General features: G+C 38.2%; 1 protein-coding gene across 1 annotated transcript in view; it reads left to right on the top strand.

Annotated features, from left to right (window-relative positions):
• Window positions 1-26,869, top strand: part of LOC124594764 (regulating synaptic membrane exocytosis protein 2) — a 1,241,912-nt gene that overhangs the window by 793,998 nt on the left and 421,045 nt on the right. The window contains exon 18 of the mRNA XM_047133151.1: window positions 12,451-12,633. Within this exon, the coding sequence (XP_046989107.1) occupies window positions 12,451-12,633 (183 nt within the window). The remainder of the gene's footprint in view (window positions 1-12,450; window positions 12,634-26,869) is intronic.

Here is a 26,869-nt window from a genome sequence, read left to right on the forward strand (position 1 = left end):
CTCCTACATTACTTTACTTGCCAAGCAATGTAGTTTACGTTTTCTCCAATGACTTTCTCTTTCTGTTTGCCCAGTTTTTACAGTTTAGCCTCTTTTCATTACTTTTCCTATTGATTTTTTCTTTTACAATTATTTTTTTGTGTCATACAGACCACTTTTCTGGCTAAAAATTCTCACCAACTCAGTACCTTTTGTTACCATTGACTGTTCTCACTATTTTTGTGCGAATTTTTCTCACTTTTCCTAATTTGTTTCTTGCTTTTCTTTTGTTTTTCTATCTTTTTCCAACCCTTGCTTCACTTTTGTGGAACGCCCACTGTTTCTAACACTCCAAACTGTCCTCTCTTACCATGATAAATCCCATCACATATTACATCCCTACTTATTGAAAACTCGCTTTTACACTATCAAAACTAAGGTCCCACATTCTGTTTCTTGACACCTGCTTGTTCCCTGGAGTAACTCACAAAGGCCTAACATTGACAGTCCCTGCTTCTGGATATAATCTTGCTCTGCATCAGGCTCTTTTACAATTTGAAATACCACAATCTCTTGCACTTACCCAACATATCTTTGAACTATATGTCTCATCTGCCAATTTCCACTCCACTAAAGTTCTCACCTTCTACAAAATCCTGTAGTTTGTCTGCCCCTCGTGTTTTCTTGGATGGCATTAACTGCAAAGCCAACTTCAAACCGCAACAACATGCCAGATTTCACCTCAGAAAGCTATCCCATCTTCTCCTAAACTACCTCAACAGTGTGTTTCACTTCCTGTCCCTCTGCACCTCCCTAAACAGCCACACCATCAACCATCACTCTTCTCCTACAAACTGAGCTTGACCAACATCCCCTACATCTCAGAGCCTTCACCACTGCCTCCCAGACCAATAATAAATCATAATCAAAAGAACCAGTCACAACAGTACAGTGTTCTCAACTTCATGTCTAAAGCACTCTCCCCTCCTGAATGGTCTGCATTATCCAAGGGTCACACCTTCACTCCTAAACCTGCATTTAATCACACTGCTTTGATGAAGCACCTACTTTCCTCCACATGTAATGTCAACTGGAAATATTACATTGCAAGCCAATCTGAAAACCTTTCCAACAGCAAACCTGATGTTGAATACTGCCTTAAACAGTTCATAACATGATCCCAACTTGACCCACCACCCCTACCTCAAAGCCATCCCTTATACCTTCCATGAACTCCTCACATCCAGCATTGCTTCACAACCCTTCCTCAGGTCCCTGCAACATGACCCTAACCTGTCCTCTGCAGTACTCTATGTTCCCTAAAAGCTGATGACTCCATCATTATCCTGCTATCAGATAAATGATCTACCACTGTGGTATTTGACTGGCAGGAGTATGTTAGTGAAGTCTATGTCACCTGTCTGACAGCTTTACATACAGCATTTGCTCTCAAGATCCTTTCCCTGTGATTCAGGCTGACCTGCAGTCCCTCCTTAAAACCTCAGGCCCCACGAGGACTAACACCTCAATTCATAGAACTTCTTACCTCGTCCAAACCATGCAAATCCCCCCCACCCCCATCCACTTTTCACCCTCTTCCTAAGATTCACAAACCCTGTCATCCTGGCCATCCTATAGGTGCTGGCTTCAAAGCAACCACCAAACATATGTCTGCTTTAGCTGATCAGCACTTGCAACACATAGTACAAAGACTTTCCTCATATATTAAAGTCACCAACCATTTCCCGCATGATTTTGAAATCGATGCTTGTCCTGCTCCCACCATACATCTTGCTTGTTACCACAGATGCCGCCTTCCTCTGTACTAACATCCCCCATGTACATGGTCTGTCTGCTGCTGAATATTTCCCCAATTTTAGCACCCACCTTATTTGAAACATGTGACATCCTTCCTGCTCACCTTAGTCAACTTTATACGTACCGTCAGCTACTTCATCTTTGAGGGGCACACATACAAACAGATCAGGGGAACGGCCATGGGAACCAGTACAGTTCCTTCCTGTGCCAATATTTTCATGGGTCACTTGGAAGGGGCTTTCATAACCCTTCACATCCAGGTTTGGTTCAGATACATTGATGAGTCAGGTGAGGCCGACCTGTTAAAATTCGTGGCTAAATTCCTAGTTAAATTCCACATGATCCTATTCCAAATCCCATGCCACTTTCCTTGATGGTGATCTCATCCTCACTGAAGGCCAGCTACACACTTATGTCCACATTAAAAAAAATGGCTCTGAGCACTATGGGACTTAACATCTATGGTCATCAGTCCCTTAGAATTTAGAACTACTTAAACCTAACTAACCTAAGGACAGCACACAACACCCGGTCATCACGAGGGGTCCACATTAAAGCTACTAACAAATGACAGTACTTAGATTTGGACAGTTACCGTCCTTTCCATGACAAATGTTCCCTCCCATACAGCCTTGGCATTTGAGGCAAATGTATTTGTTCAGATGCAGACTCTTTACAGCAATACACCACCATTCCCACCTCAGCCTTCGCTGCATGTAATTACCCCACCAGCCTAGTTAAAAAGCAGATTTCCTGGGCTATCACATCAAATCCTGGTACTGCTTATCCCTTCAAAAAAACAACTTCAGAGCACATCACTGGTGACTTGGTATCATGCTGGTTTTGAATGTATTAATTAGCTACTTTGACAAGGCCATGACTTCCTAAAATCATGCCCTGGAACGAGATCCATTCTGTCTGAGATTTTACCCACCACACCTAGAATAGCTTTTCCTCACCCTCGCAATCTTTGCAGTATCCTTGTCAGACCCTATGCTCCTTCTGCACACATCTCCTGTCCCTGTGGCTGTCCCCACTGCAAGACTGGCCCTATGCACCATTCTACCACCACCTATATAAGCCCTGTAAATGGCAGAACATATACTATGAAAGGGTGAGCCACCTGTGAACCATGTACCAGCTGTTATGTAGACACTGCTTGGTCTATTACACTGCCATCACTACCACCAAATTGCCAGTTAGAATGAATGGACATAGGGAGAGGGTGTATACCAGCGACACACAATATCCTGTTGCAGAGCATGCTCTGCAACATGACAATCATGACCTCAGTGCCTGATTCTCCACACGCACTATCTGGATCCTTCCCCCCAGACATCACTTTCTCAGAGCTCCACAGGTGGGAACTAGTGCAACAAGTCCTAGTTTCTCACCACCCACCTGGCCTTAATCTATGTTAATTTCTTCCATCCCAGCATTTCTTCATAGCAACTACTTCTTTCTTCATTCCATTTTAGTTTCCTACATATTTCATTTTCTAACCTGTCTATATTTCACCATTCCCCTCCCACCTCTGTTATATACAGTGCACTTGGCTTTTCACTCTTATGAACTCATGCATGTTTTTTAGCAGTGATCTATGTCTTGCATATTACCTTGAATTGCACCTTAAAGTTCTTAGGTTCTGAAATCTTGTCCAGTGCAGTTCTCAACATCTGTCCTTCCTTCTCATTCCATCTGGTAGGTCTCCCCAGACCCGCAGTTTGGGGTGACTTATGAACTCTACCCCTTTTTCCTAAACCTCTCCAGTTCTTTTCTCTTCAGCCTTCTTCCTTCCCCTTCTACACTTCTATCAAAAGAATGAGTCACTGGCTCCAAAAGCTTGCATTAGTAAAACCTTTTTTATATGCATGTTCTCCTGTTGCAGTTTAGTGAGTAGATTTTTCATCTATCCATTTCCATCATATTGTCAAAAATAGATTAAATTCGTTTTTATAGTAATTTGATTGCTAGAAAAAAGTAATAAAAATCTGGAAATAAATAAAAGCCCTGTATCTGATTAAACTTTATTGCTGTGTTTCATGAGGAGAGGTTAACAATATAAAAGATTCTTACAAAAATCTTTTTTATTACTGTTTGAAGTAGGTTTTTCTAATTTCTGCCATGAAAGTATAATTTCAGCATAGAGTATATGAAAGAAGTAAATAAATGAAAGATGTGGGAAAGATAATTCTTTGCTGTATTATTTTTGCTGAAGAGAATTATACTCTAAGAATTGCTGAAACAAAATTATGTTGGTACATTATATGCTTTTATCAGTATTACTGTAATATTTAATACCAGGAAATATGATCTGTTACTTATACTCAGTTTAACTGAAGTTCATATTTTCTACCACAACTTGCAGAAAACCAACATGGAAATTTTCTTGCTCTCTATCTCTTCCTGCCATATACTTTTTTTCTCCTTAGCTTTAGTGTGTGTGTGTGTGTGTGTGTGTGTGTGTGTGTGTGTGTGTGTGTGTGTGTGTGTGTGTGCATGTGGAGAGGGTGGGTGGGTATGTATGTGTGTTTGAGAGAGGGAGTGATTGATAGAGAGAGAGAGAGAGAGAGAGAGAGAGAGAGTGAGTGAGTGAGTGAGTGAGTGAGAGTTGCGCCACCACTTTGAAGTCTTATCAAGATCAACTGGATATTTGTACAGTTTTGTTGTTTTTTTTTCCATATAATACTTCATTACATGTGAATGCACCATCTGCAAAAATTCTGAGGTGACTATTAATATTGTCTGCCAGGCCATTAATATATAACATGAACCACAAGGGTTCCAACATATTTGCCAGGTACAGCCTGAAGTTTCATTTACTTCTGTTGATGGCTGTTCATTCAACATTCTGTATCTTCCCTACAAAGAAATCCTCAGTTCTGTCACAGATTTTGTTTAATACCTAAATTATCATACTTATGTTACTAATCATTAATGTGGTATGGAGCCAATGTTGTTGTTGTTGTGGTCTTCAGTCCTGAAACTGGTCTGATGCAGCTCTCCATGCTACTCTATCCTGTGCAAGCTCCTTCATCTCCCAGTGCCTACTGCAACCTACATCCTTCTGAATCTGTTTAGTGTATTCATCTCTTGGTCTCCCTCTACAATTCTTACCCTCCACACTGCCCTACAATGCTAAATTTGTGATCCCTTGATGCCTCAGAACATGTCTTACCAACCGATCCCTTCTTCTGGTCAAGTTGTGCCACAAACTTCTCTTCTCCCCAATCCTATTCAATACTTCCTCATTAGTTACGTGATCTACTCACCTAATCTCCAACATTCTTCTGTAGCACCACATTTCGAAAGCTTCTATTCTCTTCTTGTCTAAACTAATTATCGTCCATGTTTCACTTCCATACATGGCTACACTCCATCGAAATACTTTCAGAAACGACTTCCTGACACTTAAATCTATACTCGATGTTAACAAATTTCTCTTCTTCAGAAACGCTTTCCTTGCCATTGCCAGTCTGCATTTTATATCCTCTCTACTTCTACCATCACCAGTTATTTTGCTCCCCAAATAGCAAAACTCCTTTACTACTTTAAGTGTCTCATTTTCTAATCTAATTCCCTCAGCATCGCCCGACTTAATTCGACTACATTCCATGATCCTCGTTTTGCTTTTGTTGATGTTCATCTTATATAGTCCTTTCAAGACACTGTCCATTCTGTTCAACTGCTCTTCCAAATCCTTTGCTGTCTCTGACAGAATTCCAATGTCATCGGCAAACCTCAAAGTTTTTATTTCTTCTCCATGGATTTTAATACCTACTCCAAATTTTTCTTTTGTTTCCTTTACTGCTTGCTCAATATACAGATTGTATAACATCAGGGAGAGGCTACAACCCTGTCTCACTCCCTTCCCAACCAATGCTTCCCTTTCGTGCCCCTCAACTCTTATAACTGCCATCTGGTTTCTGTACAAATTGTAAATAGCCTTTCGCTCCCTGTATTTTACCCCTGCCACCTTTAGAATTTGAAAGAGGGTATTCCAGTCAACATTGTCAAAAGCTTTCTCTAAGTCTACAAATGCTAGAAACGTAGGTTTGCCTTTACTTAATCTATTTTCTAAGATAGGTCGTAGGGTCAGTATTGCCTCACGTGTTCCAACATTTCTACGGAATCCAAACTGATCTTCCCCGAGGTCGGCTTCTACCAGTTTTTCCATTCGTCTGTAAATAATTCGTGTTAGTATTTTGCAGCTGTGACTTATTAAACTGATAGTTCGGTAATTTTCACATCTGTCAACACCTGCTTTCTTTGGGATTGGAATTATTATATTCTTATTGAAGTCTGAGGGTATTTTGCCTTTCTCGTACATCTTGCTCACCACATGGTAGAGTTTTGTCAGGACTGGATCTCCCTAGGCCGTCAGTAGTTCTAATGGAATGTTGTCTACTCCCGGGGCCTTGTTTTGACTCAGGTCTTTCAGTGCTCTGTCAAACTCTTCACATAATATAGTATCTCCCATTTCATCTTCATCTACATCCTCTTCCATTTCCATAATATTGTCCTCAAGTGCATCACCCTTGTATAGACCCTCTATATACTCCTTCCACTTTTCTACTTTCCCTTCTTTGCTTAGTACTGGGTTTCCGTCTGTGCTTTTGATATTCATACAAGTGGCTCTCTTTTCTCCAAAGGTCTCTTTAATTTTCCTGTAGGCAGTATCTATCTTACCCCGAGTGAGATAAGCCTCTACATCCTTACATTTGTCCTATAGCCATGCCTGCTTAGCCATTTTGCACTTCCTGGCGATCTCATTTTTGAGACGTTTGTATTCCTTTTTGCCAGCTTCATTTACTGCATTTTTATATTTTCTCCTTTCATCAATTAAATTCAATATTTCTTCTGTTACCCAAGGATATCTACTAGCTCTCGTCTTTTTACCTGTTTGATCTTCTGCTGCCTTCACTTCTTCATCCCTCAGAGCTACCCATTCTTCTTCTACCATATTTCTTTCCCCCATTCCTGTCAATTGTTCCCTTATGCTCTCCCTGAAACTCTGTACAACCTCTGGTTTAGTCAGTTTATCCAGGTCCCATTTCCTTAAATTCCCACCTCTTTTTACTTTTCAAAAGCCAAGAAATACTACATCCATCAGGTAGCCTTGATCCATGCTCCATTACTATTAGGGCATCATGTGTGAAAAGTGCAAGTTGAGTTTCACTCGCTCAATGCCATTAGAACCCATGCTGGTCTTTCCGCATGATATACCTTATTATATCTGAGCTCAGAATATGATCTATGTTTCTACAACAGGTGGATGTCAAAGGGGTTGAGTGGTGGTGTGATGGATCACTTCTGCTACTCCTTTTGTAGATAGGTGTGATTTGTGCTTCTTCCAGTCATTTAGTACAGTTTTATTGTTCATGATATAACATTCTCTAACACTTGGGATATTTGAATTGTGATCTATAATGCGCCAAGTGTTATTTGTCATGAAATCTGCCTGTACCTTCAGGTCACAATAATTTTTCAGCTATCAGTCTTTGTTTAGTTACAGTACTCTGGTAGAGTCATTATTATAATGTCTACATGTTCATAGCAAAATTGACTGATGACAGAAAAGTGTATTCTGTCTAGCCATCTGGCACACTTCTATTCCCACTATACTATGGTTTAAAGTCCATACAAATAGTTACCTACTATCTCAGGGTGAGTCTGTTGGTTGATAGAGTGCTGCAATTACAAGTTTAGGTCCACCCTTGATACTGATTCCTGGTCAAACAATCTCAGTGCAATTTCTATTGCTATCTTGGTGGATATGAGTTTCTATCCTTTAGGTGTATGCCTAGATTTTTATAAAATATCTGACTGCTGTTAGTTTTGTGTTTTAACCAACTTTCTTTAACTAGTTCATGGCAAACAGTTTTATACTAGTTGCACTGCTTTTTTGAACTGCTGCAAACTCTGATATTTTGTTGTGAGTGCTTCAGCAATTGATAATATCATTAACTGTAATTCTTGAAATGGGTGATTTATTAAAACACATGAAACACAGAACACAAAGCAGTAATTCTGTACAGTCATATTTTAACATGAGTGACTAACAAATTAATGATTGAATACAGAACTGAAAATCAAGGCACTACTGTATCTGCACAGAAATTCTATTAAAATGTTGTTAAGATATAACAGGTCACTAGGACTTTTATCTTTTTATCTGTTGGGCCATTTCTTTCATCTACATCTACATACATACTCTGCAATTCACTGTATAGTGTGTGGTGCAAAGTACCCTGGACCCTTTGAGACTTTGGGTCTTACACTATAATTATCAACATTTGAAGTGAATAGAGAATTGCCTAAATCTACAAGCTCTTGTGTGCACTCCACACAAAGTCAGCCACCTGCATATCAACCTCTAATTTATAGTACTCCCCTGACCCATTTAGGGGGATACCACCATTATCAGTCCTATGATACAAACCAGAAAGTCACAACATAGAGTGTCAAATAAGATATGAAGTCTCTGGCTTAAGCCTTTTACTTGGTTCAGAGCCAGAGGGCTATGATCAGTTCTGAGGACAATGTTGCAGATTGTGAACTTCATTGGAATCCAATGAGCAAGGCTGGTCTTCTCAATCCTCTCTGCCAGTTGTGGGAAAAACTCAAGTAGACCCAGATAACTTTGAGAGGCAACCTTCATTTCAGTGTGTGCCTTAATCTGCAATTGGTAGCACCTTGTTCCTTTAAAGTCGGTTGGAATAGCATTTTCAAAATGTATAATGCATCCTGGGGTACACACACCATGAAGTTTCTTGTAAAAGAGACAGTTTCTCATCACATAATTACAATGGATTAGATAATGTATTTTTCAGGAACAAACAGATAAACAGAGGCTCTTGTACTTCCTTTTGGATTTAACCCATTTACTTTTGTTTTCAAACGGTGTGACTATATTACTGAGTAGGTTGAGGTGCACTTATGGTGTCAGCAGATCTTCCACTTTGTGCTGCTATTCACAGTTTCTTTCCAATGGCATGGCCAATCAGATGATAGTATCCAGTATCCAATGCAAATTGCTGAGTCTAATTACTAACTTCTGTGGAACATACAAATTGATCACTTTCATTCTTGACTTGGATAGCTTGAGAATGATGATTATTTATCTGGCTATTAAGAATTATAGTACGTTAGTCACGAGTTTGTGTCTGTATTTCATGTATTCTATGATTCTCAGAATATGATAGGGTTTCTTTGTGTATTGTCTCTCCACAAACATGAGTTCCATTTTGTGTTCATACTAGCAAGTTCCCATCAAGCAACGTATGAGCTTATAATTTGGTTGTGAGTTGGCAAAGCGAATGGATGTGACAGAAGCAAAACTAACTATGACAATGGAATTATCTGTAGCATGGCACAAGGTATAAGTTAAGTTGAAATGCTGCTGTCTGGTTGTGAGTTGAGCCAACAAATGTGACTGGAAGAAAACAGACCATGGTGATGGACTGATCTGTGATGTAACTCAGTGCTCATTTGCGAAAACATTGTGAGATATTTTCAAAATGTACTGACTTCTGAGGTTGTGGCTATTCATGAGCCCAAGAATACAGTTTAAATTTTATGGAGTTTTCTGTTATATATGACAACATTCTGGATTACACCTTCCATTATGCTGCCATATAATTTGATACACACCACACCATGTCCATATTTATTGAACGTTGGTGCCAACATCTTGTGTAATCATCTGATTCATCATTCATTGTGTACACTTTCCATCATTCACCATGCAAACATTCACAAACTACAGAATGCAACACAAAAGTTACTGAGACCATAAGTGACCTTTTATCAATTTAAATTCAAGGTCTCATATCTCAGTGTTGCTTTTCTCCCAGTTCATGTATTTTTCTTGTTCGATATGATTTTTGTTTCTGACTAACTCATCTCCACCCTCTCTGGTTCCTCTGCCGTACAAAGAGGGCCTGTGGTGAAAACACTGCTCTTGCATTCAGGAGGATAGTGATTAAAATCCTCATCAGGCCATCCATGTTTTTCTGAGGTTCCCTTAAAACTTGGATTTTTCCTTTAAAAAGACACAACCATTTACTTTCCCTATATTTGCTGAATCCAAGCTGGTGTTTCATCTCTAGTGGCCTCTACAGAGAAGGTATATTAAAACCCGTGATGTTTCTTTGTTCTTTTTGGCTTGTTTGTCTGAATTTATATTTTTTACTCTCAGCTAAGTTATCATTATCTGCCACAAAAGAAACATATATATCCAGACTTTTGACTTTTTTATTTCATTGTTTGAATAATTCTTGTGTAGCTTTATTCATGTATTTTTATATAACAGATGTAAAGCTTTGTTGTTGTTGTTGTGGTCTTCAGTCCAGTGACTGGTTTGATGCAGCTCTCCATGCTACTCTATCCTGTGCAAGGTTCTTCATCTCCCAGTACCTACTGCAACCTACATCCTTCTGAATCTGCTTAGTGTATTCAGTTCTGGTCTCTCTCTATGATTTTTACCCTCCACACTGCACTCCAATACTAAATTGGTGATCCATTGATACCTCAGAATATGCCCTACCAACCGATCCCTTCTTTTAGTCAAGTTGTACCACAAATTTCTCTTCTCCCCAATCCTATTCAATACCTTCTCATTAGTTATGTGATCTACCCATCTAATCTTCAGCATTCTTCTGTAGCACCACATTTCAAAAGCTTCTATTCTCTTCTTGTCCAAACTATATATCGTCCATGTTTCACTTCCATACATGGCTACACTCCATACAAATACTTTCAGAAATGACTTCCTGACACTTAAATCTATACTCGATGTTAATAAATTTCTCTTCTTCAGAAATGCTTTCCTTGCCATTGCCAGTCTACATTTTATATCCTCTCTACTTTGACTATCATAAGTTATTTTGCTCCCCAAATAGCAAAACTCATTTACTACTGTAAGCGTCTCATTTCCTAATCTAATTCCCGCAGTATCACCCGATTTAATTTGACTACATTCCATTATTCTCATTTCGCTTTTGTTGATGTTCATCTTATATAGTCCTTTCAAGACACTGTCCATTCTGTTCAGCTGCTCTTCCAGGTCCTTTGCTATCTCTGACAGAATTACAATGTCATCAGCCAACCTCAAAGTTTTTATTTCTTCTCCATGGATTTTAATTCCAACTCCAAATTTTTGTTTTGTTTCCTTTACTGCTTGCTCAATACACAGATTTAATAACGTTGGGGATAGGCTACAACCCTGTCTCACTCCCTTCCCAACCACTTCTTCCCTTTCATGCCCCTCCACTCATAACTGCCATCTGGTTTCTGCACAAATTGTAAATAGCCTTTTGCTCCCTGCATTTTACCCCTGCCACCTTCAGAAAGCTTTATATGAGTTTAAAAATGATAAAAAGAAATTTTAAACCATGATACCTCAGGTTTTCTCCACAAGATTCTTCAATAGTGTGCTCCTGGCTGTCCTGACAAGTTGTTGTTTCCATTTTATGCACAATATTTTGACAATCAACCCAGTTACCTTCTTCAGGTCCTGTTGTGCATACTTGCTGCCGGACTCCAACCAAATGGTGAATAATCACCTGTCTCACACTGCTGTTTATAGTCAGATTCAATTCCTGGCACCTGATCTTCCTTTGATGCTTTTTGTTTTTCTAAGCTCACACTGATATGTCATGAACGCTCTGAAAAACAAAAAAGCATCAAAGGGCATAGTGGGCATAGGAAATCGAACTCATCAAGAAATAGTGGTGTGAGACTGACAATAGTTCACATTTGATTGGCATCCAAACAGCAAAACTTACCGCACCTGAAGAAGACAACTTGGTTGGTCATCAAAATATTGTGGATAAAATTAAAACAACAACTCAGCAGACACGAGGAAGAACACTTTTAACTTTTAAGCCATTGAAAACATAAAATTCAAATTATACTTCCACAGAAGTTGCCAAAGATTATATCAAACAATGGAAAGTTTAGAATGGAATAACAATATGCACTGAATAGATTGCTGCTCAGAACATCAAGGAGGCATTGAGTGGCAGATAGGCACATTTAAAAGTAGGGTCTTTGAAATTATTTGCTTTCAGACAAAGTCCTTGATAAGGGGAGAGGCTAATATATTTCATTTTCAACTAGATATTGAAATGTAGATTTGAGTATAGGAAAGATTTTCCAATGCATATGCCTTTCATGAAGCAGATCATACATATTTTTCACAACTATGTCTTTTCTGTGGGTGAAGTGTAATGGACATGGGTGAAACGATATTTTTTTGGCCTAAAACAAGAGTTTTGAGAAAGCATCTAGTGGCAGAAAGTGAAGATTTAACATATTTGTTAAAACAATATATATTAAGGTAGAAAGTAAGACAAAAAGGAAATTTGATGAACAGAGAATAATTGAAATGTAATTGAACTACTGACAGAAATAGTGAGATGCTTTTGAGGTTTCTAGAAATTGGCCTGTTGTTACTGTCTTTGTTTGAAGAACAGCAAAAGTCAAATGATGTGCTTATACTTATGTGTGTATATTGAGGTGTAAGACCTATTAAAGATCTACTTACATATTCCCTTCCATTAAAAAAATTATTGATATGGTAACCTACTGTGTTGTCACTGCATAATGTGAAAAATTATTTGATCTATTTGAATATCTCTTTAATGCCAGCAGATGGTAGTCTGAGTGACACAGCTGTCGGACAGCTGCATGGTTTGGATAATTCACGCCGAAAACCTGCATCAACTGGTGACCGGGGCAGCAGTAGTGGAGGAAGCAAAGGCAGCAGTTCTGGGAGCCAGTTTTCAGGACTGAACAAGAAGAGCAGCTCAACATCTCAGCTTTCAGCAACAGGTACCTTTCTACTTATCTTGTTATTTATAAAACATCTTAACCCTTTGTTCTTTCTCCTCTTCCGCCTCCTCCTCATCCTCCTCTTTCTCCAACAACCTCCCCTCACCCCATTCTCCGTCCCCCCCCCCCCCCCCCCCCCTCTCTCTCTCTCTCTTTCAGCAAAGAATTAAAAATTAAATTTAACTAAGAGCTGTAGCTTTAAGACACACTATTGGTGTGTAAGGAAATGAATAAATCTGGAATGTGTGAAAATGTTGATATTAACTGGATGTCATTTCTTACTAAAAGCTAACTATACCATTTGCTGCTATTTGACATAAATCATTCTGCATTTTGAATATGGCCTGGAAGGATCTGGCAGACGGTGAATAATTTAGGAGTAAAGGACTCACCAAATGGGTTGATTCTTTGAAAGGTGTACAAAAAAGAATGAAAACTTTGTGTGGCTGTTAGTGACTCAATGCTCCTACTATTCAGTGTGTGGTCTCCTTTACAGCTTAATAATTTACAGTCTACATTATGATTTGTTTTACATATCTCACTAAATCGTTTTCACATAGTTTTCTAACACATAACAATTTTGTTATTTGTGTTGTCTCTCCACAAATGTGAGTTCTGATCTGTATTCGTAGTAGCAATTTTCCACAAAGCAATTTCTGAGTTTGTACAGTTGTTCATGATAGAAATAATTTCTGTACTTGTATAACTGTTACTGATACTTAAAGATATGTCTAATATACACTTCTAGCTTGAAAATATTGTTTGTAACTGAAGTAACAATGACATTCTTAACTTTCTGTTTGTTTCTGAAATAATAGCAGTTGAGGTACTGCTAGTACAGTGGCATCTACTGCTCTCTGTTAATTTATACCTGGAGTCACTGCACACGTTTAAAGCCTCTCTGTCATTATGGGATCTATATAGAGATGGTCAGTAAGTGAATCAATCAGTGAAAAGTAAGAAAATTCAGTATCTGTGGGATGATGAATGATTAGTTAGAGAAATAATAGCAAGTAACAGACAGACTTTAAGTGTGTCACAAGCACAAGTAGCACATTTTTATGCATCTATAAAGAAGAAAAAAATCAGTCACACTCTGCCATTAATATTAGAAACTGGCTACTTTCAGAAATTATTCCAGTTATGGGAATTTTGCGATGTATGTCTGTTTAGTATACCAAACTTGGTGTTCACCATTTGTGCTGGATAAGACCTTCTGTCCAACTACATTAATTTATGCAGATCACTGTTTACCAAAGTCATGTATGTATAACATAACAGGATAAAATGTCATTCTCTTTCATTGAAATCTAATTTGTTTTTGCAAATTTTCAGTGGACTGGTGATGATGATAACTTATCACAAAATCTCTTTAGTCCTGTTCATAAATTGTGTGTGTGTGTGTGTGTGTGTGTGTGTGTGTGTGTGTGTGTGTTGTGTGTGTGTGTGCATGCGTGTGTGTGTGTCTTATAACTATGCAAATTTTAACTGTAGTTGCTTCTTCTTTCATCATTGCCATCTCAATTTCTTTTGTTACAAACTGCCTAGGCTGCGTGTGGTGAAAATGCTCAATATTTTTCTTTTGCACTTGTTTCTTTGGCCTTTGTTTAAAATATTTCACCATATTACCAGCATTTCTGTACTCTCTACAACTGCTAATGAAATATATCACTGTCTTTCTTTGCGCTTTCTACAGAAATTTTGTGAGACAGCCACATTAATTATTTGTGACTGCAGGTGGATTATTGGAATAAAAATTTTCTGACATTACTTTTATCCTTCTGCACAGTGTTCTCAGAATGCTACAGTCCATTTGCTAATGTATTTTTATGTTTTTTTTTCCCTCCCAGAATTTAATTTCCTACATTTTTTTAAAACTATCAGTGTAATAAATGTATAACGTTACACATTTTTACTCTGATCCACTGTATCAGCTTTTCCTAATGGTTATTAATACACATTTTTGTCATTCATATCATCTACATATTACGTGTAAAATGTGTTTCACTATCCATTTTTTTAAATATATACACAGTCATTCTCTCATTTATTAGATAAACAATGCACAGTCACTTTTTATAATCCTTAGCATCTCTAATACAATTCACAGGTCTGTTGAGGAATAATGATATACATTTGTTTTCGGAAATGTGATTCCACAAAGAAATGAAGTTTTCCCGGTATACAGAGCAGTTCATGAAGATTCAGGATTTCAGCCAGATGGCACTGATTTCTTGCCTCGATATTTTGGCTGACAACCTCTATGAACCAACATGATCACTTTCTGACAGGGAAGTGGAAGCGCTCTTCGGAGAGTTACAGGTGAATGTTTTATGGTTTAAAATACTCACCTGAAGATGGCTACATGATTTTCTGCTGAAATATATAAAACACTCTCGTGAAGATGGCTGAATGGTTATCAGCTGAAATATCGCAGCAAAAAGTCAATTTCATCCATCTGCAGCCCCGAAACTGCACAGAATTGACTAAGAACTGTTGGTAAAGCCCATAGTTATGTCTTATTGATGATTAAGAGACTAACCAGACTTCATCCTAATTTCCAGTCCATTTATGCATGTTATGCAGCTATCAGTTCCCATAGGTTAACAACCAAGATGGATCATTTTACAGGAAACAAACAAGGTTTTTCTGCTCACCAATCTGTATTGTAGACAGCATGGGGGTTTCAAGTCTGCTGCCTCTGGACTAAATGAGTTACAATTTTCATAAAGACTGACTGACTGCTAAATAACAATATTGACTTGAACCCTTGTTGGCACATTGTCAGCATTTGAACTGGTCATGTTTGTCCCAGCCTTTTAAATTTTAAAACCTATCAGACCTTGGCTAAAACCACTGTGATGACAACTCTGCAAAGGTTTAGTATTGTTCTCATATGTGATAAAAATCTTTGAAACCTGACATCTTGTTTACAATGGCTATTAGTGAGTTTCTTAAAATGTGTGGTTATGATGAAAGAATGATGGGAGTAGAGAATTGTAGGAATTTAGGGAACGACTTAAGTGCGTGGAGCCGGTGGAGCTACATCTGTGGCTCTACCTTTCTACTTGAAGTTTGGCTTAATAGGGATGCTATAGACAGCTTCCAAAATTCATCTACAACTCTTGTGTTTTGGATCAATAAATTGCAGGATGTTTGGATACAAAGATAGGTTAGTGGACATAGAAGGAAGGATTAAAAGGGATATGGGATAGTTAATGGAAGTGTAGTAAAATAATGAAAACAAAAGGGAATTCAAGTCAACAGGTCATATATCTTATTAGATAACAACAGAGCAGAAATTAAAATGTAAGCTTCACTGTAAACAGAATATGAAATACATATTGGACAAAGAATTTCAAGACTCATTTAAAAATAAACAATAGATAAAGATATTCCATGAAAATTATTCAGGTCTATGAACCAACATGATCACTTTCTGACGGGGAAGTGGAAGCGCTCTTTGGAGAGTTACAGAACCATATAAATTACTCCAAATTCCACCACAATATGATAATTTGGAACTTTAAACCAAAAAAGAACAAAACCATAAAATAATTATTGACTGGATATATTTAGATACATACAAGTACCGGGTTATTACAAATGATTGAAGCGATTTCACAGCTCTACATTAACTTTATTATTTGAGATATTTTCACAATGCTTTGCACACACATACAAAAACTCAAAAAGTTTTTTTAGGCATTCACAAATGTTTGATATGTTCCCCTTTAGTGATTCGGCAGACATCAAGCCGATAATCAAGTTCCTCCCACACTCGGCACAGCATGTCCCCATCAATGAGTTCGAAAGCATCGTCGATGCGAGCTCCCAGTTCTGGCACGTTTCTTGGTAAAGGAGGTTTAAACACTGAATCTTTCACATAACCCCACAGAAAGAAATCGCATGGGTTTAAGTCGGGAGAGCGTGGAGGCCATGACATGAATTGCTGATCATGATCTCCACCACGACCGATCCATCGGTTTTCCAATCTCCTGTTTAAGAAATGCCGAACATCATGATGGAAGTGCGGTGGAGCACCATCCTGTTGAAAGATGAAGTCGGCGCTGTCGGTCTCCAGTTGTGGCATGAGCCATTTTTCCAGCATGTCCAGATACAAGTGTCCTGTAACGTTTTTTTTGCAGAAAAAAAAGGGGCAGTAAACTTTAAATCGTGAGATTGCACAAAACACGTTAACTTTTGGTGAATTGCGAATCTGCTGCACGAATGTGTGAGGATTCTCTACCGCCCAGATTCGCACATTGTGTCTGTTCACTTCACCATTAAGAAAAAAATGTTGCTTCATCACTGAAAACAAGTTTCGCACTGAACGCATCCTCTTCCATGAGCTGTTGCAACCGCGCCGAAAATTCAAAGCGTTTGCCTTTGTCATCGGGTGTCAGGGCTTGTAGCAATTGTAAATGGTAAGGCTTCTGCTTTAGCCTTTTCTGTAAGATTTTCCAAACCGTCGGCTGTGGTACGTTTAGCTCCCTGCTTGCTTTATTCATCGACTTCCGTGGGCTACGCGTGAAACTTGCCCACATGCGTTCAACCGTTTCTTCGCTCACTGCAGGCCGACCCATTGATTTCCCCTTACAGAGGCATCCAGAAGCTTTAAACTGCGCATACCATCGCCGAATGGAGTTAGCAGTTGGTGGATCTTTGTTGAACTTCGTCCTGAAGTGTCGTTGCACTGTTATGACTGACTGATGTGAGTGCATTTCAAGCACGACATACGCTTTCTCGGCTCCTGTCGCCATTTTGTCTCACTGCGCTCTCGAGCGCTCTGGCAGCAGAAACCTGAAGTGCGGCTTCAGCCGAACAAAACTTTATGAGTTTTTCTATGTATCTGTAGGTTGTCGTGACCATATGTCAATGAATGGAACTACAGTGAATTTATGAAATCGCTTCAATCGTTTGTAATAGCCCTGTATTATAAATGATGGACATCATATATTAGTAGAATTTGCTGAGAAGAACATCATGCTTCTCTGTAATTTCTTCTTTGAGAAGAAAACCAATAGAAAGTGAACTTGGGAAGGACTGAAAGAATAATGATATATCAAAAATTAAACTAAGCAACAAATTCACCATCATACAAAATAAAAACACTTATTCAAATAGCAAATGATGGTGCAGATAGGCTACAAAGAAAGCAAAAGAAAATCTCAAATGCAGTAAGGCAGTTATTAAAGAGATGATAAGTGTTTCCATGAAATAATACACAATACTGTATGTTGAATTAAACAAAACTAATTTGACAACAGATGAGAAAGTGTGAGAAGGCCCAATGTGAATTGGTAAGAAAAAGAATTGAAAACAGTATTAGAGTGAAGAAAATGTAAGAGTAACTTACTTTGGGGTGTACTCCGTGTTTTATCTTTTAAAAAGACAGATGGAACAGTTATAAACAACTGAAGAAAACTATACATTTATTTCAGCATTTCTTTACACATTAGAATTATTTAAGATGTGGATAAAAACACTGATATGTCTCAAATGTAAGTCCTGATTAGGGATTAAAAAAATTGACAGGAATTGTGGAATCTGGAAGCAAAGGAACACTAAAGAAAGTATCAAAATTGTTACAAAATATCTGAAGAGGAAAATTGTTTCCTAAATGTGAAATTATATTTAATCATTTATTTACAAAAGTATAAAAAGGAAAGTCTCCTGCCCACAATCTACAAAATATTCACTGGAATTATCACCATAGATAAAACAAAATGATTGGATTTTAATCAAATGAAAGAGCAAGCTGAATTGAAAAATGAATACCTTGTGAACAAAATTGTAGAATAGAGTAATCAATATGCATTATCACTTTGTCTGAACTTCATACATTCTAAGAAATATTTGACTCCGTTTCAGCAAAATCTATACTAACAGCACTCAATAAACAAAACATTGATTCAGCAGTTGTTAATATAATCATCATCATCATTTGTCATCTAAAGCAGGATAAAGGGCCTCTTCAGATCTTTTAATGCATTAGAATAAATGTTTTGCATTGTTTCTGGATGGGTGGTTGTTGGTTTATTATTATTGTTATTATTATTATTATTATTATCATTATCATTATCATTAAGTACCCATTTTCCACTGGGTTCTCTTCTTGAATTTTTCTTTTCTCTTGAAATCCAGCAAAGAATTTCCCTGGTATATCTACCATCAATTTACGTGGCTACATCCTTTGCTTCTCTCCATTTAACTTTCATCACACTCATAATGTATTCCATTCCAGTCTGTTTTGACTAGTTTCTTTCTTTTTTTTTACTGTAGCAATTACAAGCAGACCTAGCTTCACTACTTGCTCAACAAAGCTCAGTTTTTTAATGTTCATTCCATTAAAAGTGTGTATCTTCACTAGAAGACTGATCGATTTGCTTGGTGCATGTCAGTCTGTCTTTTGTGAAGTGTTCTCTTTAGAGAAAGCCAAATGAAATCTAAGCAGTGAAGTGCTGAGGATGTAAACAACAATTTCATAATCCAGAAATGTTGTTTCCAGATTTGTACATATTGTCCTGTTTTTATATTCAGTGAATTTGTAAATGCATTATATTGTGTGGATCATCAAATTCTACTTAGCAAACTAAAATATTATGACATTCAAGGCATGCTTCTACTTCTACTTCTGCTTCTACTTCTACTATTGATTGAGCCTTTCCATGATAACAGAAATTAGAATATCACATTTACAAACTGCAACACAGGATTAATACTAAACACAGAATGTGGAGTCCCATAATGTTTGATACTGTGGGATTTGTTCCTCACTGAACACGACATGGATACATAATAGTATTACTAGTCAAGCAGGGTAAAAGGAAAGTTAAACTGTGGAGACATGTCATGAAAGAACGTCCAGATTAGAATAGTTCCTTTACTGGAATATTAACAAGGCACAATCAGTTGCACAAACTTACAAAAATGTCTATGAACAAAGGAATGTGGAACCAGTTGGTATACCAGTACACACCATGAGTGCCCACACACCATGAGTGCCCACTGTTCATTGGAAAGATCAGTGGATGCAGTCTCTAAGGATGACATGAAAGTAAGTCTTTAACATTCTTGTAGGGCATCAAATTTGACTGATTTAATACAGGAATTGAAGAACTATGGAATACAAAAATAACTGGGCTTACGAGGGTAATATGAGTGAGTGTCATCTAACAAAAATGAAGAAGGAAGAAGCTATATACAGTTTACAAATTAAGAATGTAGTGAATAATCTAGCACAATAACTAAAGTAATTGCATGACGCAATAATGAACTAGGGCTCCGTTGGTGAGCTGATCTAACAATATTCGTATTCTGTCTCTAACAGCTGCTTGCAAGGTGCCACAGCAGTTTACCCAGTTTACAAAGGGGTCATATCACACTGCACTTACAACATCATAACAAACTCCATGAAGTAAATATTCCAGAATCAGGAAGACCATGGTGAGGCAGTGCTAAACCATTCAAGTTCCAAAATGTCATGTCAGTCCTATGCCAACTAGTTCTCCATAGGTGTCAAGGGAACCCTGCAATATTGTTTCCTTAAGAGGCACATAAAACCAACTCTCCTTTAATGTCTTCTCCGTTCATGCACCTATCTCATAACATTACAGCAAGCTGTTAAGATCTAGTAAAGTAATAACTTTAAAGACTAAGGAACATGTAATAACTGCACTCATGTGGATAGCTTGGCATTGGTGCAGGAAGTGTGTTGGTTTGGAAGTGCTTACTGTAGAATACTTTTTGAGTAAAAGTCCAAGCACTGTGGCAAAGAGGTGTGTGACACAGAAAACTCTTGTCCTAGGATGCTTCCAGCTTGTGATGCGGTTTTTGCTTGGTGACTCATTATCTGCTATATACACTCTCAGACTATTCAGTGTTTTTTTAATTGTCTTGCAGTGCATTACTTTGTAGTTCACACAGATTGTGCAGGGTGGGGCATATAAAAATGGCCTGGAGAACAGAGTTCCAGGGTACAAAGCAACACAGTAGAGAAAAGGAAATACAGTACTAGTCTACCTATTGCAGATGTGGAAAGTGACCACCATTCATCTCTTGGCACTTCTGGGCCCTGGTCAGCAAGCTGCTGAAGGCAGATCAAAGTTGGAGTGCTGGAATTGCTGCAGTCTCATCTGAAATGTTCTGCTGCAGTTCTTGATCACTATGAGAGTTGTGACACATCTTAGACTTGAGGGCTCTTCACACAGAGTAATCGTATATTGATAGATCAGGTGCCCTGGGTGGCCGACTAGGGCCATGAACAGACTGGCCTCTGCTAACAACTCTGTCAGGCATGAAGATTGTGTAAATGTGCTCCAAGTTTCAGTCTGAATCACGTGGAAGGCATACATGTGCTGTGCATGTCATGGGGTGTGGTTATACGCATACATTAACGTCCAGTCATATCCACTCATCCTGGCCACTTTTATATGCCCCACCCTGTATATTGTCATAAAATTTAGGTGTTGAATCAAAACATACTTCGAGCTATTTTTGAAATTAATATAGATCACTTTTAGTAGATTTAATATTGACAGGCAGAGCATCATACTATCTTTGTAACGGAGTAGAGAACTCCATTCTAGCTGAATGTTTTTACAGATCTGTACAAGTGACACTTATTTCTAGTGTAATGATTGTGATATGTTGTTCTTGGTGGTCTTCAGTCTGAAGTCTGGTTTGATGCAGCTTTCCATGCTACTCTATCCTTAGTAAGCATCTGAGTAGCTACTGCAACCTCCATCCTTTTAAATCTGCTTACTGTATTCATCTCTTGTCTCCCTCCATAATTTTGCCCCCCTCAATTCTCACCAGTACTAAATTGGTAATCACTTGATGTCTCAGAATATGTCCTAAAACTGATCCCTTCTTGTAGTCACGTAAAGCCACAAATTTCTTTTCGCCCCAATTTTATTCAGTACCTCCTCATTAATTACATGATCTACACATCTGATCTTCAGCATTCTTCTGCAGCATCACATTTCAAAAGCTTTTATTCTCTTCTTCTCTGAACTATTTATCATCCTTGTTTCAATTCCATATATGACTACACTCCATATGTTGTTTATTTTGTGCACTGTAAAATTACCAGTAACAAAGAATAAAAGAAAAAAAAATTACTGGAGTGTCAGATAGTGTTTTATTTAAATGATTTCTAGCATTGAATTCCTTAAATGAGCTTCTTGCATGATTCTGATCACTCTATTTTGTATGGTAACCTTTTTTTTTTATGAAGGTTGTTACCAAAGAATATATAGCTGCAAAACACTATTGAGTGGAAATACTCAAGGAATTCACTTGCTAATGCAGACAATGTTTTGGACCTCATTCTTTTACACAAGTCAGGAACATGTACAAGGCAATTTAACTTACTGTTACCAGGTTCAGGAATTTAGAGGATTGTATGGGCTTTAATGGGTTATCCCCACATTTTATTATTATGGTTTCCTGTAATCTATGTGACATGATGAACTGTGTTTGAATTGGGAGTTTCATTATAAAGTGCCATACAATTTGCAGTAAGCCATTAGAGGAACTCTTCAAACATTATGTCAACTGAGCTCTCTTTGCTGCTGTTTTGTGGTCTCTCAGTCAAAATAACTTTGTGATCAGCAAAGAGAATGAAGTGGTTCTATAGACTTTAGCATATTGGGGGATCATTTGTAAATATAAAAAACCTTGTGGGATCTCACAGCTAATGTTACTGATATGATATGAGACCATTTTCCTTCCTAAATTGTTCAGAACAAATTTTCACTTCCTATATTATGTATATGATTCAAGTAACATTACACTTTTCCATGTAATCCAATAAAGCTCTCTGCCTTTCTAAGTAAAATTTGATGATTCATGCAACTGAAAGCCTTGAAGGGGCAAAAAAGAATCCAAATGGAGAAATTTACTCATTTTGTACAAGAATTAAGAGCCTCACTGTGGTAAAATTGAATAAAATTTTGTCGAGCTTCCAGCCACATCAAGTTCAAAAAATGGTTCAGATGTCTCTGAGCACTATGGGACTTAACACTGAGGTCATCAATTCCCTAGAACTTAGAACTACTTAAACCTAACTAACCTAAGGACATCACACACTTCCATGTCCGAGGCAGGATTTGAACCTGCGACCGTAGCTGTCGCGCGGTTCCAGACTGAAGTGCCTAGAACCGCTCAGCCACTCCGGCCGGCCCACATCAAGTGCGTAAATGCTATGAGCTTCTGACCAAGTACTTCTCAGTCATTTTCAAGTGTCATGACTGCTAGTGGGCTGCTTGTATGCCCTTATATATTGTAGCTGCCAGCTGTAACATCACTGGTGCACATGTTATTGACATGTATATGCATATGTTGATTGTGGATTCGATGTGTCCTCTTAAATTTCATGACTGCTGGATCCCACATCATGTTGAGCTTTACACTGTGTCTATATTAAGGGTGCTGTCATTGATTATTATTTCAGTGGTTTCTTTAATTACACTGCCCAATAGGTAATTAGTGTGAGCCATGACAGAGATGCAATCAACTTTAATCCAGTGAAAGTTTTCTAGAGCATAGCTGAAGCAGATTTTTCATGATAGTGTAATAAACTGCTCGTCCTCTTTACTGCATTGTTCTATGATCCACACTGTTTTTGTGATATAAGATTGGCTGCAGGTGTAAGGTACTTTCAGACCCTAGGTGTTCTGAGACTATCCACATCACATCAAAACTGAACATAATATAAAAATCATAAGAAGACCACTGACAAGGTGCAAATAAAGAAATTTGGCTTTCTGCCATTGCAATGTTGGGTAAGGTGCACTGCCTGTTGAAAATATGATGCATTGGCTTGCATTAACGCCTTCGGGACAGTGTAAATGGAAATGCTGTTGAAATGAAAGTCACTGACAACACCCTTAACAGAGACAGTGGCATGGAGTGGGATCAAGTGATGATGAGGTTGAATAGGGCACATCAAATGCACAGTCAACATAAGTTCATATATGGCAATAATGTGAGCACAAGTGATGTCACAGCCAGCAGAAAGAGTATATGAGGGCATACTGACAGCCCATTGGCAGTCATTCCACTTGGCAATGGCCATGGAGTTCTTACTCAAAATTTCACAGTATTTTAACCACTTGATGTGGCTGGAAGCCCAATGACATTTTAGTTATTTGTTGTAGTATTCTAGAGTATCATTAAGAAGTTAAATTAGAAACTGGCCTGCTTGGTTGGAATGCTTTTCTGCAAATCAAACTTATGTATATGAAAAATATACTGTGTTGATGGAAGTGTTCAACAGTTATCAGCGAGGAGTTTGGGTGGTAATTCATAAAGCTCTTTTTGCACCCATTTTTGAGCAGTGTTTTGGTGGTGCACATTTGAGTCTGCTGGGTACAGTTCTGTGCTTAAAGATCACATTACAAATGTGACAGAGAAATTTCCTTATAAATTTACAAGAGTCTTTCAGCACTCTACCTGATGTAGTAGCTCTACTTGAAAACTGTATAACTTAACTGAAGAAGCATAAGCCTTTTACACTGCAGCAGCTTTTCTGCAAATTTACTAGGTTAAAATTTGCTAGTATAAGCATAGATACAACTTTGTGGTTATAATTAAACTGGTACTGTTCCAAGTGGTGCAGTGTGAGCTGTATACATCTCAGGATGCTGAAACATCATAGGTATGTTCATTAATCAGTGTGCTCAAAGACTATACTGACAAAAAAAAGGGTTTCACTTTCTGCCTCCACTGAAAATTTGGCAATGTAAATAGTCAGAATGTGGTGTGGGTGCAGAAACAGGGGAGGGATGATCAAAAACATAATAATGGTGGTTCTGACATGTTTATTATGGTATGGTCACAAGTTCCAACATGTGTTCAGTATGGTCTCCCATGTCAGCATTATGCCGCACCTGTGACACGGGATGGTCGACAGTTGCTCGCAGCATATTCAGTGTAATCACAGCGACATGTTGTCGTATGCTATCCTGTAGATCAAGAGTCTGGATACATCCCTGATGGACATGATCTTTCAGATATGTCCACAGCCAGAAGCCACATGGATTTAGGGTGCAGGATCTGGAAGAACACACATCTTGAAATTGCCTAGAGTTGATGTGATCATTACTGAAGTTTTCTCAAAGCAAGTATTTCACCTGGAAAATTACATGTAGCATCACCCCATCTTGTATGAAAATAGTGATGTGGACACAGTTGTGTTCGTGCAGAGCTGGTATCACATGTTGCACAAGGAGGTTGTTATAACATGCAGAGGTCACTGCACATCTAACAGGCCTGTGAGGTATCATCTCCTCAAAGAAAATATTGCTCCATATCCATGCATGCCAAAAGACAAAGGGCAAGATCATGATGTTGTAGCATACCTGGGGCTTCATTTGAAATACATTCTAAATCTTGTAGAGATGCCAATGGAATACATGCAACAAAATCTTTTGAAATGTTGACCAGGGGAGAGATATGTCCTGTGAGCACTAACTGCAGAATCTGAGGCAAGTGCTGCACAGTCGGTTATATCTGCAGTAACTTCATCAACAACTGCCATGGGAGCGGGCTGCCTCCCTCTCCAAACTGTCTCCCAAATGCGCTACCTAATTCAAATTTCCTTATTTTCTTGAGCTCAGTAATTGACATGGGGCCTCTGCACAGCTGTTTCTGTCGGTGATATTGCCACAGTGCAGCTCTGCTGTTGCTGTCATTCTGATAAAACAACTTTACCGGCAGCATACTCTATGAATGCCTCGATTAATGAAAATACCTACAACGTTTCAGTGTCCTGCAATGTTACAGCCCATTCTGCCTCACTTGGAATGCCATCAGTATAGTTACAACCACTTGGTATTAAATTTTATAGTGATAGTTCATAGTTAACACAGTGTATAGATTTAGTTAATAAATACTATAACTTGTTTACATATGTAGAGATTCGCCTTCTTGGTAACATCTACAGTGAACAATTCATGCGTGAGTGAACGGATACATGAGTGAAGTGCTTATTCTTCTTTTCTTTAATCATATTTTTTGTGCAAGCTATAGTACTAGATCTGGTTAATGATTACCTGCACACAACCAATTCAGTTGCTTGGTGTTGTGACCTCATTGAGTCGGTGTGCACCATAAGATATCAGCAAGTTCTTCCATTTCTGCCAATCTTGAGCTTCCATTGCCAATTGAATCCAGCTGACCTTATTAAGTTTCGGTCCCATCTGTCTAGTGATCTTCTCTGTGATCTCTTTTGGTAAATTGGGCTCCAATCTAGAATTTGTTGTGACCATCTGCCATCCAGTCCACTACCATTTCAAAGTGTTTACCCTTTCCATTTTCAGTGACCTCTGTTATACATCTGACATCTAGTGCTTTCTCTCTGTCTGTTTTGTGCACCTTAATCTTGATCTGTGCATCCCTCGTTGGGTTGCTATGAGTTTTCTAACAATGAACTCATTTAATTTCCTTGTCTCACAACCATAAATTATTGCTCATAGTACACATTGGTCAAAACCATTTTCTTCTGTCCAGCCAGCAACATAGACTTGAAAACTGAAGAACATCTTCTGTTATCATGCCAGCCCAATTTAATATGTCAAAATATATCTAGTGTTAAGTGTCATTTCATATTTGCTAGTTGCCCCAAATAGACATATTCTGTGGCCCTTTGCATTTGTGTACTTCCAACACACATATTTTCCTCCAGAGTCCATTCAGTCATCATGATCTAGGTTTTATCATATTTCATTTTTTGGTTACCTTCAGAGCAAATTAACAAAAGTTTGCTGACTAATGTTTGAAGTTAATCTGTATTGAAACTTCCTGGCAGATTAAAACTGTGTGCTGGACTGAGACTCAAACTCGGGACCTTATTCTGTATTATTTGTAAACAGAAGAATATCATAAGCTAATCTCAGGTTATTTTATCTCTTTCACAGAACATTCATCATGTTTGTTTTCCAATTCAATTTAGACAGTACTTTTTCTAAGGCTGCTGAAAAAGATTTTGGAATGTAGAGTCATATTGTTTTAAACCCTTTTCAATGGGAACACTCAACAACACTCACAAACTCAAAACAAAGAGGTACTTGGTACTCATTTATTCTAGTACATATTTTGCGAAGAGTGAGTTTTACTATACCCTGTGCAGAACCTAGCTTGTTCAGTGGGTTGAGCCATGTCACGTGCAGTGCTTAATCTGGTAGTCAAAATTCTAGCAAAAACTGTGTGCAGCACAGACAGAAGCCTG

The sequence above is a fragment of the Schistocerca americana genome, chromosome 2 (genome assembly GCF_021461395.2).
Source record: "Schistocerca americana isolate TAMUIC-IGC-003095 chromosome 2, iqSchAmer2.1, whole genome shotgun sequence".
NCBI classification, from domain to species: domain Eukaryota; kingdom Metazoa; phylum Arthropoda; class Insecta; order Orthoptera; family Acrididae; genus Schistocerca; species Schistocerca americana.